Source organism: Felis catus, chromosome C1, assembly GCF_018350175.1.
Source record: "Felis catus isolate Fca126 chromosome C1, F.catus_Fca126_mat1.0, whole genome shotgun sequence".
NCBI classification, from domain to species: Eukaryota; Metazoa; Chordata; class Mammalia; order Carnivora; family Felidae; genus Felis; species Felis catus.
Genome location: NC_058375.1, coordinates 86,218,967 through 86,240,480, shown reverse-complemented (window position 1 = coordinate 86,240,480; position 21,514 = coordinate 86,218,967). Strand labels below are relative to the sequence as shown.

At 37.3% G+C, this 21,514-nt stretch overlaps 2 protein-coding genes across 8 annotated transcripts in view; one reads left to right on the top strand and one right to left on the bottom strand.

Annotated features, from left to right (window-relative positions):
• DPH5 (diphthamide biosynthesis 5) overlaps positions 1-14,296 on the top strand; it is an 80,599-nt gene extending 66,303 nt beyond the window's left edge. For 3 of the 7 annotated variants that reach the window (XM_045036301.1, XM_045036299.1, XM_045036300.1), the window contains one exon: positions 11,398-14,296. In XM_045036301.1, coding sequence (XP_044892236.1) covers positions 11,398-11,495 — 98 coding nt within the window. In that variant the 3' untranslated portion in view covers positions 11,496-14,296. Of the gene's footprint in view, positions 1-5,128; positions 5,294-7,162 lie in introns of all 7 variants that reach the window. The other 4 variants (XR_006584591.1, XR_006584589.1, XR_006584590.1 and 1 more) reach the window with 4 other exon arrangements.
• SLC30A7 (solute carrier family 30 member 7) overlaps positions 8,587-21,514 on the bottom strand; it is an 83,969-nt gene continuing 71,041 nt past the window's right edge. The window contains exons 10-11 of the mRNA XM_003990369.5: positions 20,227-20,376; positions 8,587-11,878 (exon numbers count right to left, since the gene is read on the bottom strand). Of these exons, the coding sequence (XP_003990418.1) occupies positions 11,831-11,878; positions 20,227-20,376 (198 nt within the window). The 3' untranslated portion in view covers positions 8,587-11,830. The remainder of the gene's footprint in view (positions 11,879-20,226; positions 20,377-21,514) is intronic.

Genomic DNA, 21,514 nt, shown 5'->3' with positions numbered 1-21,514 from the left:
TGCATCAGTACTCTTGTATCCCTTGGGTAAATTCCTAGCAACTACTGGGAAGAGGAAACAACCAACAAAACTAAAAGGCAACCAACGGAATGGGAAAAGATATTTGCAAATGACATATCAGACAAAGGGCTAGTATCCAAAATCTATAAAGAGCTCACCAAACTCCACACCCGAAAAACAAATAACCCAGTGAAGAAATGGGCAGAAAACATGAATAGACACTTCTCTAAAGAAGACATCCGGATGGCCAACAGGCGCATGAAAAGATGCTCAACGTCGCTCCTCATCAGGGAAATACAAATCAAAACCACACTCAGATATCACCTCACGCCAGTCAGAGTGGCCAAAATGAACAAATCAGGAGACTATAGATGCTGGAGAGGATGTGGAGAAATGGGAACCCTCTTGCACTGTTGGTGGGAATGCAAATTGGTGCAGCCACTCTGGAAAACAGTGTGGAGGTTCCTCAAAAAATTAAAAATAGACCTACCCTATGACCCAGTCATCATAGTTTTAATTTGCATTTCCCTAGTGGATAATGATGTTAACCTCTTTTCACATGCTTATTAATCATTTTTGTATCCTATTTAATGAAGCATCCATTTCATGTCTTTTGCCTACTTTTAATTTGGATTGTTTTCTTATGGTTAAGTTTTAAACATTCTTTACATATTCTGGACACAAGTCTTTGCCAGATACATGATTTGCAAATATTTTCTCCAAGTCCATAGCTTGTCCTCTTATTCCCTCAACCATGTCTTTAGTAAAAACAAAAGTTTTTCATTTTGATGAAATCAAAATCGAGAGTATCAGTATTTTCTTGTGTGGATCATATTTTTTTGTTACAATGTCCAAGAACCCATCATCAAACTGAAAGACACATACATTTTATCCTATGCTTTCTTATAGTTTTGCATTTTCCATTTAGATCTAGATTTAGAGTTAATTTTTGTATGAAGTGTAAGTTTTAATGGAAAGGATCCTTTTTTTTTTTTTTTTTTTTTGCATATAGATGTCAATTACTCCAGCACCATTAGTTTTTTTAAAAAAAGACTGTCCTTTCTCCGTTGAATTGTTTTAGCACCATTGTCAAAAATCAGTTGGCCATATTAGTGTGGATCTTTTGCTGTTATGTTGATTTATGTCTCTCCCTTCTTTGATACCACACTGTCTTGATTACTTTAGGTTTATGGTAAATCTTAAAAATAGGTAATGTGATTCCTCTAATTTTCTTCTTTTTTCAAAACTGATCGATTCTAGTTCTTTTGCCTTTCCGTATGAATGTTAGAATGAACTTGTTGACATCTATAATAAAACCCATGAGATTTTGATTGCATTTATTTGATTATGATGCATTTAGGTGTGGATATTTTGGGGTTTGACCTTTTTGGAGTTTGCTTAGCCTCTTGAATCTATAGCTTAATGTCACCAAATTTGGCAACTTTTCAGCCATTATTTCAAATATTTTTCCAGCACTGTCTGGTTCGGCACTGTATGCAGAATCCTTTCTTTCCAGGACTCTGATAACATGAGTGTTAGACATTTCTTATTGTCCCACAGATCTCTGAGCTCTTTTCCTTCCTTCCTTCCCTTCCTTCCCTTTCCTTCCTTCCTTCCTTCCTTCTTTTTTCCAGCTGTTATTCTCTGCCATTCAGAATAGATAATTTGTTTTAAGTTTATTGATTTATTTAGTAACCTCTACACCATGTGGGTCTTGAACTCACAACCCCAAGATCAAGAGTTTCATGTTCTTCTGACTGAGCCAGCCAGACATCCCTAGAGTGGATAAGTTTTATTGATCTGTCTTCAAGTTCATTAACTCTTACCTCTACTGCATTTGCTGTTGAATCCATTTGTATGTGTCTTTTTAAATTTAAGTTACTGTTCTAATACTTCCATTTGTTTCTTTTTTATATCTTCTATTTTGTTTTAATATTTATTGCAAGATTATTTCTGATGGCTTATTGAAGTATTTTTATAATAGCTGCTGTAAAGTCTTTCTCAGATAATTCCAATATTGATGTCATCTCAGCCTCATCTATTATTTTTCTAACATAAGTTGAAATTTTTGTGGCACTTTGCAGGGTAATTTTTGATTATAGTATGGACATTGTAAATATTATTTTAGAAGATTCATTCTAGATCTTGCTTAGATTCTATGGAGAATGCCAATCTATTTATTCTAACAGGCAGTCAACCTGGTTAGGTTCAGGTTGCAATAACCAATCTACCTGTGGTCTATGGTTCCAGTGTCAGTTCACTTTTCAAGGATTGCGGTTCTCTTTGGATCTATTTCAAGTTTGTGCTACTCAGTGTGGGACCTAGACAGTCTGCGACCTAGTTGATTGGATAGTTTAGTTCTGAAGGTGTTTTGGTATGCTGAGTAGGAGCAGATCCGAGCATCAGTGACTTGAGCATGTCCCTTGGGGTTTGTAAACAACTTTATGAGATTGCTTTCCTGTGCCCCTCCCATTCCATGACCTCTGTGCCACTTCCTCATTTTCAGTCCTCTGCCAGAAACTTGGGGTTCTAGTTACTCTATTCTGTTGCTGTCTGTCTCAGAGCTTCATGATTGAGCCTACATCCTGACCCATGTGGAGGGACAGAAAGAAAAAAAGCAACAGGGGGTTGCTCTATGCTTTTGAAACCACAGCTCTAGGAAACAGAAAAATTCCCTCCTCTTGCTGGTAGCTATTGTGGATTTCCATGGTTTTTGGTCACCACTACAGAATTGCTTGGAGGAAGTCTCTGGAAGCCAATAAGAAGCCTTTGCTTCAACTATTATTATTACAAGTGTAGTAACTTTGTTTTGTTGTGAAGTTCTGTAGAAATCTATCATCTGTGTACAAAGTATTGCTCAAGGGGAAGTAGTATGATGCACAGATAACCCCTGTAAAGTTGGACAACAGTCTGACCTCACTTAATGCCTAGGGTGGGAAGAGTGATGGCTAATCAGATAGATATTTATCATTTTGGAAGTGGTATGTTATTTTCAAAAGTCCAAGCCAAATAGTAGGGTTTTAATTGATGTGAAACTGTACTAAGATTAGATATGAATCTGAATTTTATGTTTATTTATATAGTGTACTCTTTTAAAATACTGTTATCTGCCTACATTTAGGAAATACTTTCAAATGCTTTTTTTTTTTTAATTTTTTTGTTTTTAATTCTTTGATTTTAGCAGTGGCTTGCAGTTTACTTGACAGTGTATACAGAAACATTTTCCAAGGAGGAATTAAACTTCATATTAAACTAATCAATTTTCCCAATAAATTTTGATTGCCTAAAGTGTGCCAGACTCCATACATTTTGAGTATTATCTTACTGTTACCATTTTTACTTCTCTTGGTTATAGAAATTTAGCAGATAACGTTGAAGTGTACATTTAAAGTTAATAGCATGTGCTAAGTCTGAAATACGGTAGACTTTTTTTTAAACCCTTTTTTTTTTTTAACCTGGAAATAAGGCTGGATGAGCTGACAGATTGTTTGAATGAACTAGAATCTCATTGAAAGGCTGTTTTCTTTTTCTTTCATTTATTTCCTCCCTCCCACCATTCCTACCTTCATTTGTTTTTCTAGAATGAAAAATACTGAATTGCTGTCATTCTATCTGCATGTTGGGCCTGCTGGTCTCTCCCTGTCTGCTCTTTCCCTGGTCTAGAGTGTTGATTATTTTGCTTATTGCCATGTTGTGGGTAATTACATTGAACAGGGAGGAGAGGAAAAGCATTATGAGTTTCTAAAGTTGTTCAGAAGAATTTGTATTTGATGAGCATTAGGGAGCCACTAGATTCCTGAGCTGGAGGACTGATACTGAAAACTGAGAAGCGCGCTTAGTCTGTCAGTACAGTAACAGGGTGGCTTCTGTGGGGAAGGAAACAAAAACTCTAGATAAAGATAAGGTAGTGGAGTATTGTAGTAAATAATTTGCTTACACCAGTATATAAACAGAAGAGGCTGCTCTGAGGGCGTGGTGATGGGCCACTGTAGTTTCAGATGCTAATTCTAGAGAACACAGGAAAGGCAGGGAGTCCTGGCAGGTGCTCTAGATCTAGCAGGTCAAAGTCCAGGGTACAGAAGGGCCAACAGAAAGTAATCAGGAAGCCAGGGTAGGGGAATGTTTTCAGAATGCTTGGGCAAAAGTCTGATTCTGCAGAAATCCCTTGTACTTCCTGCCTATGGCCAGAATTGTGTTTGTGGTGATGTGGGGAGGCGGGGGTTGGGGGGTGGGGACTGACATGGAGGTGGCTCAAGCTGGGCATGAAAAAGACAGAAGCTAGGTAGTCTCACATGCATGTACTCATCACGGACATCCCGGAATAAGGCAGTGGAAGTGGAAAAGGTGAATTTAAAAGATATCAAAGGAATGAAGGGAAGGATGTTGCAATAAGGAATTTAGAAAATGGAGGTGGCAAAAGCAGTGTTTTGATTTCCAAGCATTATGTTAGGGAGTCTGACAGAAACTGGTAGTTGAGAAGAGATTTGAGTGGGAAAAAAATACATTTTTTTTCTTTGTTGATATTGAGATGTATGAATGTAACCAGAATTAAGCCACGATGGCCTCTGATTAACTTCTAAAATATAAAGAGCAAAGCCGTATCAGCAGGAGCTATGGAAATGGTTAGAAAGGACACATTAGAAGCACATGCAGACCACAGAAAAGGTGTCAACAGTAGACACACTAAAGATAAAGCCCTTATGGGGCGCCTGGGTGGCGCAGTCAGTTAAGCATCCGACTTCAGCCAGGTCACGATCTCGCGGTCCGTGAGTTCGAGCCCCGCGTCGGGCTCTGGGCTGATGGCTCAGAGCCTGGAGCCTGCTTCCGATTCTGTGTCTCCCTCTCTCTCTGCCCCTCCCCCGTTCATGCTCTGTCTCTCTCTGTCCCAAAAATAAATAAACGTTGAAAAAAAAAATTAAAAAAAAAAAAAGATAAAGCCCTTATTACAGAACAGAGATTAATAGTAAAGAGGCTGCTTTAATAGACTATGTGTGAGAAGGTGGGATGAGTGGGATCTTAGATTTTGTGGAGAAGTGATTTTTTTTTTTTAACTGCTTCTGAATAGAGGGAAAAAATTTGGAAAGATAACAGAGGCTCATGTCTGGTTTTGGTTTTTATTTCTTGTAAGCTGATATCATACACAGGGAATGAGGTGAAAGAACAATTCAGGGTTAATCCAAATATCTGGAAACAAATACTGTGAGATGGTGTTCATCAGGTAAAATAATCAGAGCCACAATGAGGACCTTCACATGTTAAGACCTTACCAATCTCCAAGCATCTCCTCTCTCTGGTGAGTTTTCTTGTTTTTTGGTCTTGAACACCATTCTTTAAGACTTCTAGGATTGATTCCAATACTTGTTTGGTTCGCAATGTTCCTTTCAATTTGTCAAACTAATAGACACAATTCAGGTGAAGGTTTTGAAACAAATTTTATTGGAAGAATTTTGTTACAATTGTTTATTCTTTTTAAATACATCTGAAGTTAAAATATATACATGAATGTCTTCAAGTAGAAAAAAGTGAAATATACAGGATGGATTTGTTGTATTACACTTAGGCAAATCATAATTGTTCACTTTAGCATATTCAAACCAAAGTACAACAGTCTGAAATTTGACATTGTAATCTAGCCTTGTACTCAAACATTTGTTTAGAAATGTTTTGATGCCATAATCTTCACCAAAGGAATCAAACCCAAATTCAAACTTGGCAGGAAAAGACAGGGAGGTAAAATGTTGTAGGGGTATTTAGAATATACTGAGAAGGGATTTGGCAATTTTTAATTCACAGTATTTCTGATATAAAAAGATCCATTCTGTTTACTGATCAAACTCACCAATGTCGGGGCAAAGTATCAGTTGGGAAGAAATATCTCTGAAATTTTGCTATCAGAGGAAGCAATGGGATTACTTAGCAAATTCTTGACAGGATACTTCTAGTTCAAAACCAAATCTTCATTGAGGCTAACTAATGCATGATACGTGGTACATAAACAAAATTCAAATACTAAAATTAAAAATAAAGCTTTCTTTTCACTTAGAAAAAAGGGGAAATTTTACCGTGGCAGTAGCAATTAATTAAAAGAGATGAAAAATAAGAAATATAGAGAAGCTCTACTAAAATTTAAGATTTAGAGGGGAAAGGGGAAAAAAGGAAAAAAAGCCAAGAAATATTTAAATCACTTAATACACGTAGTGTTTGTTTTTTTGGAAGCACCTTTATGATATACCACTAAGAGTTTTGGATAGTCCTACATATGGGGATAAATGAAACAAAGTATGTTATACACAGATCCTTAAAGTAATAGGAATATGGCAATTTTCCATAGAAACCAAGGAGGCAATGTGGTTTCTCATTTGGCAATACATAATGTAAAAATTCAAGTGACCCAGCTTCCACGGTCCCAGTTCTGCCAAATTCCTATCCAACAACATGGATAACATCTCTATACTTGGTCTACTGTTCCTGGATTAAAATTGAGAAGCAGCTCACAGGGTTTCTTGAAAAAAAAATGGCCAAAGTGAATACAAAGTCACTTACTTGTGCAAAAATGCCAAAGAAAAGTTGAGGTGTCTTCTGTAATAAACAATAAATTACTGGTTCTCTCTGTCCACAGCCCATACTTACTTTTGTATCCACTACCATCTACAAGAGTTACTCACTAGTTGACCAAACATTTACTCAGCATATAAGCTCGTGCTAAGTTTGGGGATAATGGGATGGATGAAGAGACACTTTTTTTGTTGTTTTGTTTTTGTTTTTGTTTTTTTTTACAAACTTGCCAATATTACCAGAATTGCAAATACTAAATTTTCAAAGCCTCAGGAAGAGTTCAAAGTTCAGTATTATTATTAAGCATAGATTGCTACTAATTAAGAAATAGAGTTCTTCCTTGAAAAGGTGTCTGTACAATGTAATGTTGTAAATCAAATCCTCAGATCCCTCTCCAGCAGCACAAATTATTTGTACTTCTTGGAAGAGAATTCCCTCATCAATTAAGTTAACCTCTCTCTTAGCCAGGGTGAGTTCAGGTTCTCCTTACTCATACATAGGCTCTCTTCTGAATCCCTCCCTTTTTTAAGCAGCTTAATCTGAGCATTAGTAAAACTTTTTTTTTTCCTAAAGATTTTGAAATACTGATTCTGATTATTCTTTTTAGTAAAGGGCCCTGCAGGGCAAGGAGGTGGTGCGAGGTGGCTGCACAGTTTAAATTCAGTGGCAAAGGTAGGAAATACGCATGAGAGCACTGAATGAAGGAATGAATTTAAGCAATGTATATGGAACTATTGCACCATAATCTATTTTGTCATGGTAATTGTTCACTGATTTTACTGGAGAGTCTGTTTAAGTCAGCTACAACTTCTTGGGTCTTTAAACCACAGCAGAATGAAGTACTTAATACAGCAGTCATCAGAAAAACGCTGGATTTAAGGTCAGTACCTTACCACTGGCTATCCCTCAGGCAAGTCATTTAAAGTCTCCCAAAACAGCTTCCTCATCTGTAAAATAAAATGCAGTTAAGAATTCCTTCCCCAGAGCTGGGGTTGGGGTGGGATTTGAAAATGCTCTATCAATCATAAAAGCATGCAAAATTCTTTATTGAAATATGAGGATTTCAAATGTGATAACCTGGAAAAGACCACACAAAGAACCTGACAGAGAAATACTAATATACGTTGACCCCCAATCTTTCTGTTTTAATCTGTAGTTAGGAAATGGTTAAACATAAACCAAAAGATGGTCTCATCAAAAAGACTCCCATCTATTTAGCTTTTAACTATACTTCTCCGCAGATGTTTTTCTTTTGATACGTAATTTTTCATTGTATTTGTGGGTCTAGATTCTATGGTAGAGATCTAGATGACTAAGGCTTCTGGTGGATCATGTCTTGAAACCATCTTCTTCCATTAATAAAACTTTTGGTGAGCTTCAAAGAATAACATTTATTTATTTTTGCCAACGTTCTTGTGAACTGTAAAATAATTTGTTTTGAAGATGGTAACAGAAAGAAAAAAGTTTAACTTTATCAAGGTAATGCTTTTATGTTGAAAGTAAGCAACTGAATATTTGGGGTTCAGGTAAGACTTCAAAAATTCACCCTATTGATTTAAAAAACTTGTTTGGTTCTGTATTTCATTTAATGCCCAATTTTGTGTGGCTCTGAGAACAAATATTAAAAACTCAAAAGCTCCCTAAGTAATAAAACTGCCAAGTGTCAAGACTGAAATGGTATATATAACCCGTGAGAATTAGCCTAGTTTCTGAAAAGTACCAGCTCAGAGAATATAAACAAAATAAAGAAACTAAGCAATCCTTAAACTGGGTTTAGCCTCGAGCAATTAACAGAAAATTTCACTCACAAGTTAAAAGTATCCAAGAGCACAGATGTCATTGTATTTTAAAAATCAGGAACTGGTTTCATAAAAGTAAAAAAGTAAAAGAGAGTACAAAAATTATATTTTCCACAAAGAATATTCTAAACCTCATAATGAAAGTATGGAAATAATATTCTAAATCTCATAATTACTTATGAAAAACAAGACAATAAAACTCCATTTATAAAGTGCCTTAATGTACCAAAAATGGAGGTCAGCTTCCCTTTATTTACAAATGATTTTTCATCACATTTACAGAAAGGCAAATATTACACTGGAGAGGCAGCACAACAGAGTAGAAAGAACTTGACTTGGAGTCAGAAGACCTGGGTTCCAGTCTTGGCTTTGCCACTAATTCTCTCTGTGACCTTGAGTAAATGACAGCATTTCTGGGCTTCAATTTTCTCATCTCTAAAATGAGAGGTAGAATGAGACTGCTTTTAAGGACAGTCCCTTAGATGTAAAATTCTGTTACGCAATGTAATCTTTTTGTTCTTAAATCCCAGCATTGTAGGAGCATGCCACAATGTTAATAATCTATACAAAATTGATTATCCCATAGTAGGTAAAAACATCATAGAACTCTCATCAACTACATTTGGAGTCACTGACTGGGCTACTTTACAAAGGTGCACAAGTCACAGTATTTTGGTTCCTGGCGAATACATGTAGGCTTTGAAGAATGCCGAAGCATCTGGATACCAGTGCCACTACCTACTACTTCTTTATGCCTCTGCACAAGACAGCTTGGCGACAATGAGAAGAATATGGAGCTACAGATTACACACTGCCCCTCACAAAAGTGCACAGGGAGTCAGCAAAATAAAACACACACAGTAAGCCCTTTGAGTAATATAATCTAGATTTCAAAACGCAAAACTAATATAGGTAATTTCAGTTGGGGAAGTTTACCTTGCTAAGTAAACTGCCCCAGAGCAAAACAAATTTGTTCTCCAGAGAATATTTTGGTTTTTAAAAAATTGGCAAAGTTCTACTCAGAGATTCATCCCCCTCCCTTGAGCCCCAAGAATTACTTAGCTCAATAATAAAGACGTCTCAAATCTTTAACAACAATCAGGTAATGTTTCTGAGTGGAATTATCTATTTTAGCAGTACACCTGTGCCAAAAACACAGATGAGACAGAGTATTTGTTATAACAGTATTTGTGAGAACAAAGTTGCTTTTTTTCACACTAATTTGTCCTTACTGCACACACAGGTTTAAGGACATTTAATTAAAGCATAAATGTAAATGCCAACCTGCTAAATCATACAAGCTGGCAACCTCTTGTAACAGGTGCAAAATTAGAGTTCCATATCAGTCTAATAATATGTATGCTCAGTGCCTCATCAAAGAAAAGACATACGCATGCACTTGTGTATTGAGAATATAGTTAAAATGATGCAAAACTTCACTTGGAGTGGAGGGCCTGGTGAAAGGCAGAACTGCATCTGCAAATGCACTGGTCAGTTTTACAGGCCAGTGCAAATATTATCTCCACATGTGAACAATCAGTACAATTACATATAATATTAGTTTTTAAAGGCACACAACCAAAATTCCTGCCTTCATCTAGACTCACATTTTCCACAATATGCCAAAACCCACAGAACACCCCAGGCTTCTATCAGGCTTGGTAGTGGATGAAAACTTCCAAATGACTACTTAGACTTATAATGAAAAACCAGTACATTATCAGGACGTTTCCTTTTATACTTTCCCTCCTTAAACATCTCAACAGTTGTTTTCGTCAAACATATTCTGTTGCAGGAATTCTTAGCTTCAGAACTGCCTGGCAGTAAGTAGAAATGCTTTGAAAATACTGCTTAATCTGCAAAACAGAGACTGTCAACAACTCATAGCAATCTGCAGCAGTTTAGAAAAGCATAAAGTAGTCCAGTTTTCCTACTATAGTTCATAAACTGTAGATCAGAAATAGGGAGAAAGATACTCTCTAACTTAGACAAAATAACAGCGATTTCTGCCCCATCAGTGAAAAAGTGCTTATTATTGGTTGACATTCTAAACAAGTATTTCCATCCTGCAGGGTTTTTTCCCCCAAGAATTCAGTTTTTTAAAGTTAAAAGGGAAGATACCTTATGATAAAACAAAGAACAATGGGTAAATGTCTATCCAGATCAACATTTCTTCATAAACCACAGAGAATCTTTGAGTGTTCAAGCACTTGTCATCTCAAATCACGATTTTATTTTTCAAATACACCAGAACCCAGAAATCAACTTATTTATTACTTCTAAGACACCTGTTTTATCACAACTGATCTGTATCTTCAATAGTTCAAACTCAATAAAATGTTGCTTTTGGGATTTCTGAAAGCAACTGTATTTGTGCAAGGCTTGCACAAGAAAAATTGTATGACTTAGCATTTGAAGAATGAAAAAACACAATAACATTGTCACAACTATTTCTGCCTTCACTCTACATTGCCTTTCCTTTCTTTAAGAAAATCCATCAACAGCGAGGAGACATAGCAAAGGTTATCACAGACAAGTAGCTTTTAGAGAAATTTGGGATTTAGCAGATGTTTTAAGTTAGTCAAAACAACCATCTGTAAAACAAATGCTTTGCAAAGTTTTGAAAATACAGTCCATGGAATAATGCAATGTGATAACTGAATTTGATTTAAAAAGCAAAATAACACCTGTTTTTTGATGAGGTAAAGCAGTAAGAGGAAACTTTTCATATATTTAAACCTATGCTGGAAGGACACGAAAAGACAATCTGTATACATCACTAACAAGAGTCTTCCACCTTGTACAGATTACAGAATTACCCATTAAAAAACATATGCATGACCTTTGATGGTACATTTTTATGCTGGCAAATACATTTTCAGATACAAAGGCACTTTGAAAACCCAATATGGTTTGGTTCATAAGTTTGCAAGGTACAAACAATTTTACAAACATATGATTATACTGAAGAACGTCAACAATCGTGACATTACATATAAAATGATTTCTTTTTTTTTTTCTTTTCTTTTCTTTTTTTTTTTAGTAACACTAGTTTTGTGGAAAGGAAGCAGTGGCTTCCATCAGCTTCAGCGAAGACATTCAGATGCCTGGAGGCCCATAGTCCGAATTCTTACTGGCTAGGAGGAGAACTGGGAGTGAGGGCATTTTTGAAATGGAAAAAGAAAAGAAAGGAAGCAAAAACTAACATCCTGGACCAAACTAGAAACCTCAGAAATCAAAATGGTTTGGAGGGAACAGCACAAAAGACAAGACCAACAGTCCAGGAGGGACCCTCTTAACTCTGATCCCTCAGCTGTGAAGTCCTGGCAGAGCACAAAAGGCTGACGCTACCTGGTGTACTTGGAGCTGGGGATTTGTAGTGACGATTTCCGTCTTAAAAAGCTAGGTACAGTGTTTTGGATTGTACAGTACCAGAAATATTGGGTCCCCCAAAAAGGACAATTTCTTTTCATTCATTACATGGCCGCAAAGTCAATCTGTACATAAAGCTGTCTCACTCCAGCCTGAAAGGTAAAAAAAAAAAAAAAAAAAAAAAATTAGAAAATCAAACCAATAACACACTACACATTTCAGAAAATTAACTTAAAAAAAAACTTTTTTTTTTTTTTAAAGGAAAGCATTACTTTTCTCTTCTGCCTCTGGAACAATAATTCTCTATTTTTCATCATAAAGGGCCAGCAATGTTACTTTAGAAATAAGCATAGTGACAAGTTGCAAAAAACATCCTTCATTTGCCTCTAGGGAAGAAAGCCATGCTACTGATTATAAACCATGTCCCAGCGAAATTTGGAACAATTAGGTTACCCGTGTACTGTTACTCTGCCAGAGAACACCATAGTGCTTGCTTAGTTGGCTACTAAAATCATAAATCGATCCAGGCCCCATCTCCCTGTGACGGATGATTAGTAAACACGTATGACCATCTGTTGGTCATTTAAATACATTCTACTCCTCTCTTCCATTTTGGATATGAACTCACTATTCAAAGACCGTTCTCTAAATTGCCACCAGCTCTCCTACATTACCAATTTTTGTGTATTTGCCGCCTACAATTTTTTCTCTCTTCTCTTGAACACATTTCAGCTGAACTTTTGCCACCCACCACTTTGCAAAGCTGTTGGTCAGGGTCGCCTCCAAGGTGCTCAGACCAGTGCTCACTTGTCAGTCCTCTTAGCACTTAGTCTATTAGCAAGGACACAGGCGATCTCCTCTCCTAACGAAAACGCTTTTCCCCTCTTGGCTTCCAGAGAATACTCACTGGTAACTTTTTACTTATTTATCAGTCTTCCTTAATCTCCTTTCGTGCTTCTTTCTCCTAACTTGGAGTACTGAGCACTAACTACCCAAAGGCCCAGTCCTCAGATTCCTTCTTTTTCTGCACTGTTCCCTAGCTGATCTCGTCTAATATCCAGACTTCCAGTACCAGGTATATGCTCATCCTCCCACATTTGTATTTCCACATTGGAACCTACCAACCGTCTACTTGACAGTTTCAGCTAGATGTCTGACAAGTATTACAACACAGCCAAACTGAACACTATTGCCTCTCCTCAAAGCCTGGTGCTCTTGCATCTTCTGCGGTTCAATCCTACCCTTAATGTTACAACTGAAAGACCTTTCTCTCACACTCAGCCCATTAGGAATACCGTTTGCCTCACTTTCAAAACACCACAGTCCCAGAATCTGACCACTTCACATCACCTCCAATTGCTGCCACTTTGGCGTGAGGCACTCTCATCTCTTGCCTGGATTTGGTAATGGCTTCTGATCTAGTTCCCATGCCTCTGCCTTTGCCTTCCTTTGGTCTACGTGCAGCAGAGCAGTGGCAGTGGTATCACTCCAGCACTCAAAGCCTACAACTGCTCATCTTCCTTGGTCCTTACAGTGGCCTACAAACCCCTGTGACCTGGTCCCAATTTCCTCTCTGACTCCTCTCCCCTTGTTCCAGCTTCACTTGACCCTTCTGCCACTAACAGCGTTCCCTGAGATAACCATGTGACATGCTCCCTCTCCGGTCAGACACCAGTGAGGCCTACCCTATATAAAATGCATTCGGTTCATTTATCCAACAAGTATGCTCCCTACCCTTCCCTAACCCTGATTCCCCTATCCACAACACTAACCACCTCCTGACACATTATAAAATTTAGCATTTGCTATGCTGCTGTGTTTACTGTTGCTCACCCATTATCATGTGATCTCTCCAAAAAAAAAGGATTTTGTCTTTTTTTTCACTGCTGACCTCTATACCTCAAGTAATGCCTGGCACAGAGTAAGTAATCAATAAATGTTTACTGGATGAACAGAAATTCTACTACATTCCTTCTTTCGAATAAAAATAATTGTTTAAATGAAAGCATACAATAGTTTAAGAATTTTCTTGTCAGTACCACAGAATGAAAGGTAAATTAGAATATTAATGGAAAGGAAAAGAGCCAGAGTGGGGGATAAAAATCTATTAACACTACCATCTTGAGGTAATTTCTAGCATGGCTTTATTTCCTAGCGTTCACGGCGGAGGGCTCTGCACGGCACTGATGGGTGTGTGGGAGGAGCAGGAGCAGGAGCGACTCTGATGGGATAAAACACTGGGGAGACCTGGAAGCTTCCCAGCACAGAACACCCTTCAGCTTTCTTGCTGCATTAAAAAATAATAATAAAATAAATCTTTGCTGCGGTCCAGTTAAAGCTGTTATTCAAAATTGTTATTTGTTATTCAAATTTCCGGAAAATACATTTAATAGCAGCCTCTCCTTAAAGAGGCTTCTGGCAGAAAACAGGATTTGGGGCTAACATTTAGAACAAACCTCAATTGTCTCATTGTAAAAGCGTCGATACATACCAACCCTACTCATCTCACAAAACTGTTACGTGTTCATCCAGTATTTGACAAATGTTTAATAAAGCCTTGTTCCATACCAGGTACTACTGGAAGGAACATATGTGAACATATAAGAAAGGATTTCATGTGCTATTAAAGTCTACGGAAACAAATTATTATGATTCATTCTAAGTAAGTGTATTTGATTTACTCAACCCAGATGGCCTCTGAAATAATGAAGGAACTCTTCTGCAAAATTCCTGTATGTCTGACCTTAAAAAAACAACTTCGGCCCAAATAACTGGCTTAATTTCTTATCTCTTTTAACAAAATTGTTAATGAAAGTAAAATGGGCAAACTAAGTTGGGCTCCTGTCACTAGCCCTGTCACTTTCCTCACTCCCAGCCCTACTACAGTGAAAATGGTAATAAGAAATGAGGTTAGCCCAAGGCAATAAAAAAAGAGGAAAAACAAAGAGGCTAGGTAAATTGATCTTTGCATAATCATGAGTTAATTACTCAAGCTTGTATCATTCCCCTGAGAGGCTACAGCTTTACATAAAAGCTGGTCTAACAGAAGCAGTCATTTTGCTTCATCCAGCTGTCCTGAGGGGGACAGCCTCAAGTCTTCCAGCTTCCCATGTTCCTTTCTCCGTCTCCTTCAAAGTAGAGAAGCAGAATTGCCAAAGAATCCTATACTGAGTCATGTACTCCCTGAATGCAAACCAGGTTTTCAATACAGTTTACTCACCATAAAGAGAGGACAAATACTCTAGCAGATCAAAACAGGGCTTGGTTACATTAAAACATTCTACCACTGGGATGGCACCAGGAGTCATAGCCTGGCAGGGGATTGTCTTTAAAAAGTGAAAACTATATAATACTCATTGTATCTTATATCATGAGAGTAATATAAACCAGAATTCAGTCAACACTTTTTAAAACTAAGACTTATTTTTTAACACACATGCACTGCTAAGAAAATAAATGTTAACCTGGTGCCATAGACTTAGAAAATCCTCAATAAATACTCACTGTTGTGGAAAGACAAATGACTCAGAAACTTTTAAAAAATTAGGAAAGTAAACAGGAAAATGACTACAGAAAATTCTGGTTCGTGTTCTCTACCAAATTCTACAGAAGCTTTCTACTTTTTAGTTTTTGAATATATAATATTAACTTTATCCTTTTATTTATTTATTTTTAAACATTTATTCATTTTTAAGAGACAGTGTAAGTGGGGGAGGGGCAGAGAGAGGAGACACAGAATCTGAAACAGGCTGCAGGCTCTGGAGTTGTCAGCACAGAGCCCAATGCTGGGCTTGAACTCGCAGACCATGACATCATGACCTGAGCCGAAGTTGAACACTTAACTGACTGAGACACCCAGCCGCCCCTGACTTTATCCTTTTAAACTGAAGTGTTGAAAACTGCCTTACTCTTGCACATAAAACTAAAGCATCTCAGAATTAGTGAAACAGCGAGTGAATATGATAAAATTATTTTTTAATTTTTTTTAACGTTTATTCATTTTTGAAAGAGAGAGACGGAGCATGAGTGGAGGAGGGGCACAGAGAGAGGGAGACACAGAATCCGTGACAGGCTCCAGGCACCAAGCTGTCAGCACAGAGTCTGATGCGGGTCTTGAACTCATGAACCGTGAGATCATGACCTGAGCCAAAGTCGGATGCCCAACCAACTGAGCCAGCCAGGCACCCTGGTGAATGTTATGAAATTGTAAGTCATGAGCAATAACTTGGGCCCGGGTTCCTTCTTCTAAAAATTGCAAATAATAGAACCTGTTTTGTAAGGCTAGATTATTATGTTAAGCACCTGTCAAAATGCTTGGCACTGGTGGGCTCTCAATAAAGGTGATTTGCTACTGCTATTATTTTCTGCCCTCCATCAACCAACCAATGAAAGCTTAAACCTTGTGGATTAATTAAAAACAATAAACCTAGGGACCTGTCTGCCTCACATCCTACGGCTGTTTACTCCAACCTCCTCAGAAGGTGCACATACAATGAAAAAAATGTAAAGTTGGATAAGGAAAAGTTGAAGAGTTGGGAAGCAGAATTGATACATAAAAATTAAGATTAAAACCATCTACAAACAGGAAAGGGGTAGGTAGCTTCTCCCACTCGCTACCCTTACCCTCCAGCAGACATGAGGCTGGGGGAGGTCTATGGTCAGACAGGGAGGGATTAGGAGCATGGAGGGATGGGGAGGTTCCTGAAACGTGGGTAACTCCCATTTGCGCATGTGAAGAGGCTTTCTGGTTCCTTCCTGGATTATCAGTATGAACTTCTATTTTGAGGCTAGAGAATACAGCACAAAAAGCTGAAGCAGGAAGCAGGGGTTCAGGACTTAATATGCATAACAGACACAGGAGAGTAGAAAAGATGAAAGAAATCATGATAGAAGTTCTATCACTGAATAAAGAGCATGTCTTAAGCTGGACTGTCTTCAGTGCTTTGTGGAACTGATGAGGGCAATGAAACTGAAGCCTATTTGAGATTTTTTTCTTCAAACATTATTTCTAACAAAACAGTATATTAAAAAAATTAACAGATGATATCAGCAAGTTTTAAAGAAACATAAAATGTTAAATTGCCGTCTTAATCCAGTATCCTTTCTCTTCCTGTTCATACACCAAATATAAAAAATAAGTTTTCTATCTCCTCAATTGCCAAATGATAACTCATTTTTTAAAAGTTAGTGCAGGGGAGAATGGGAGAGAGAACTTTTTTTATGACAACAGAAAACCTTGTAGTTTAAAAATCGTATTATCCCTTAACTAAAAATCCCTAAGGAATCTAAGTTCACCAATTCACTTGTTTTACTCTCTCTTCATGCACAGCAAGCCAACTCCTTTGGCCATTAAAGATTAATTGATAACCAAGGAAAATGAGAATAAAAAGGACATGCCTAATATACAGTTCTAAAGAGTCATGAAGCTTACAGTTTTATCACCAGAATGGAAAATTATAATTCGCAGACTGATGTTGGTCCTTTCAGTTTAAGGTTACTTCATATACAGTTTAGCAAGAACAACTTACTAACCAAAAACTATTACTTAAATTCTGATTTAAGATCAGCTGTAAGAAAGACACCTGAAAATGTCATAAAACCAAGAAGTGTAACTTATTATTGAGAAGATCCTTCTCAGTCTTTTGGAACTTCAATTTCTGCTATGTCAGAACCAAAACAATGATCACCAAACAACTGTAAAATAATTAAAGGATGGAATGAAACATCAGTAGGGTGACCCCCGCTCCCCTCTAGAAAAAACGTGTTGAACCATCTTCACTGCAAATCCCTGGTGTCTGCTGAGCGTGGAACAGGGTGGCTTGACCCTGGCTGATGAAAAGGCTTAAAATATTTTTCAGAGCTTAAAAATTTCAAAACCCAAATACAGTCTCCAAAACCAAAGAAGCAGCTGAATAAACTTTCAGCTTCAGCCATTTGAAAAGCCAAGATTTCCAGGGTTACCAGAAGAACGTCCTCCACCTACTTCAGTTACAACTTCAGCAGTTCCTAAGCACAGACACAGCTGCTTATGCATTTCTAAACCTAGAAGTGGCATTTCCTTTGCAGAGGGAAAACCGTGACTAAGCGCCCAAGTCACAGAAGAGTACAGTGTGTCCTACAGGTCAACAGAGGCTCATACAATGGGGGTGTGAGGACATGGTAGAACCAGAAGAAAAAGGTAAAGGAGAGAATGATGATCTAGAAATAACGGGGGAAGAGCAAAGTTATTGCTAGCCACATTCTCCTTTGGCCTCTAACACAGGAAGGAGGTGGGAGAAGGATTCAGACGTACTGTGAAGGTCTTGCACACTTCATTATGACATGAAAGTCATAATCATACAGACTATATTATAGTGTCTGTTAAGAAAAGACACGTAGTTTTTCAGATCCCAGAGTAAGTGGTACCAGCAGACTGTTTTATACTAGAGTAAGTCTTGCTGTTGCCTATACATAAAATTATTCCATTACTTATCCCCCAAGGAACATTAACATACATTTCTCATTATTAGAGAAGAGAAATCATTTCATTTTTTTTCCTATTTTTTTTTTGAGATGTCATTTAATTTGTACTAAGGTCCTGAACTTAACTAAACTGCATATTATGTTCCATTGTCCATGTCTGAAGATAATGATGTTTCTCTCCCTCTCTTCCTTTTTCTCTCCCTCTTTCCCTTTCTGTGTGTGTGTGTGTGTGTGTGTGTGTGTGTGTGTGTGTGTCTGTATATATCATGACCGTATTTTTGTGTTGTGGTTAAAAAGACCCATGAGAACCCAACCATACTTTTTCCATACTTAGCATATGTAAAGACAGTTTTGTTCAAATACAATTTTAAGAATTTGTTTATTCAACAAATTTATTATACATGTACATTTTTCTAAGTATTGGGAATGCAAAATCATGATGTCTGGAAGGAACCTGCAGATAAATATGTATTATCACAGGATAAAGTAATGCTGCTTGGAGGGGTTTTTAGGCTTCAGAGGGAAAGTAACAATTGAAATGGACCTTTAGATTAGAGTACAATTTGTCCCACACAGGAAAGTAAATAGTCTGGAGGGATATGAAGTACATGGGAATGAAGAACAGGAGACTTGAAAACTGAATTGGGCTGTGCTGAAGTTTGGGTTTTATCCTGGTGGCAATGAGGAGTCTCTAAAGTTTTTATTTTTTAACTTTTTTATTTTGAAAAACTTTAAGATCAAAAGAATATTATGAGATAAATACCTATCTACCCATCGCCTACATTCTGCCACATTTCCTTTATTTCTCTAAAAGGAATCTTTTCACTTTTGCTGAACCATTTGAAAATCAGACATCCTGATCCTTTGCCGCTAAATCCTTCAGCATGTATCTGCTCAGAATGGGAACTTTCTTTGATAACCACAATATCATTATCACACCCAAGAAATCTAACACCTACACAATTATTATGAACTATTCTGCAGTCCATATTCGAATTTCCCAATCACCCAATAATTTCCTGTGCCTGTTTTTTTATTTCCAATCCAAGATTCAACCAAGGATTATGCATTGCATTTAATTGTGAAGTCTCTAATCTAGCATAATCCCCTAGTGGTTATTTTCCCCCTTTCTTGACACTGACAGTTGGTAACAATGCAGGCTAACAGTCTTGTAGAAATTTCTACAAGCTGGGATTGTCTGATTGTTTGCCAGTGATTAGATTCACGTTAACCATCTCTGGCAAGAATACCACACAGGTGGTGTTATATGCTTCTCACTGCTTCACACCAGGAGGCATGTGCCAGTTTTAAAGCACACAGTTTCAAGGCATGGAAACAGTTCCTCACTAGATCTATGTGCTAGATAATTTTGGCAGCAGTGTCAACATCTAGATTATTTTGCCAAACGTTTCCAGCAAACTGGAGTGAGAGAATTTCTATTTTCTCACTCTCTCCTTAGATGTTCTTATTCTCCCAATAGATAAGAGAAGAACACAGTAATCACTCCTCCAATGGTTATTGGTCACATGACTATGTCAACCCACGATGGCTTAAGCATTAATGTAATGAAATAATTTGGTTGCAGGCATGCATTGACTAATTTATGAACCCAAACACAACAGCATATTAAGCTTTTACATCAACACAGAACTATGGCTTTGCTATCATACAAAACTGCTAACACAGTCTACTTTTAGCTAAAGCCACTGACAAGGCATTATTCTTATTCCAAATGCTATTTTAGTTCCTGGCTTTAAAAAGCATTTAATATGCCTTGTAAGGAGTATACAATAAAGGAGGATCTACTTTTTCTTAAAAGAATTCAAATTAGTGCAATAATGAGTAAATAGGAATATCTTCCTTAAGAGTATTAACTAAAATTAGAATCCCAAATTTGACAGTATGAATGAAAAAAGTACTTTATACTTTCCTCATAGGATAGGATAGATATAAGTATTTACTCTGTTAAATAGTAAATATTTTTTAAGCTAGTAGATAAATTCAAAGATCCTTAAGAAGTTAATAAAAGAAGTCATACCTGAGTAAAAATGTTATGTGTTTGGCTTAAAATCCACCTGGCATCAGCATCAGGTGCTACTACTAATTTCAAGGTCCCAACGTAAACATCAGAACATAAGGTCCAGAAGTGCTGTTCTTGTAAACTGTAAACTCCTTGTAACTGCTGCACCTGAAATATAAAGGACAGATATTAGCATCGTAATCAAGCACAAGGGCCCCCTTATTTTATTATGTATGTTATTTTATTATTATTATATGCAACAGTTCAGTCAACTCTTAAATTATTAACCATAATATTATCATATTATTACGTGGCATTTCAGTAAACATGGATTCTATTCTCTGGTTCAAAAACGGGGTTGGAGAGGGGTGCTTGGGTGGCTCAGTTGTTAAAGGTCCGACTTTGGCTCAGGTCATGATTTCACAGTTTGTGGGTTCGAACCCCACGTCGGGCTCTGTGTTGACAGCTCAGAGCCTGGAGCCTGCTTTGGATTCTGTGTCTCCCTCTGTCTCTATCCCTCCCCTGCTCACACTCTGTCTCTGTCTCTCTCAATAATAAATAAACATTAAAAATAATGTAAAAAGGGGCTGGAGATATTTGAATTAACTAGCAAATACCTATTGGGTACTCATTATGTGCTGTGGCAGGTGTTTGGGAAATATGAATGAAGCCCTATCAAAATATGTAGGGTACAGCTAACAGAGCACCTAGATGGAAATTTACATTTTCAAATACATTGATCAGAGAACACAAATGAGCTAAGAAACTAGAACAACAAAGTGAACTCCACGAAATTGGAAGGAAGGAAATAAAGGACAGAAATTAATGAACCAGAGATTTAGAAACTGTTAGAATTCACAATATCAAAAGTGAACTCCACGAAATTGGAAGGAAGGAAATAAAGGACAGAAATTAATGAACCAGAGATTTAGAAACTGTTAGAATTCACAATATCAAAAAAGTAGCTCTTTGAAAGATTAGTGAAGTAGAGAAGTCAGTATTTCTTAAAGGGGGCATATTTTGGACAGGACAGTTCTTCACTGTGCCAGAAACTACAAGACCTTTGCATCCCCAAGCCCCCAAGGAGCTAAATGCCAACACAAACCCTTCTCTGAATCATGTGATAACAAAAAAGAGAGAGAAGTCGCTAAGTTTTTCCAATGGCTCCTTAAGGTTGTCCTTAAGCTGACAACCATTGGGAAGACAACCTCTGATGGAGGCTTAAAAAAAAAAAAAAAAAAATGAAAAGGGAAACCAACTACACACAACAGATTTTAAAAGTTGAATACAAACACTTCTCACCATC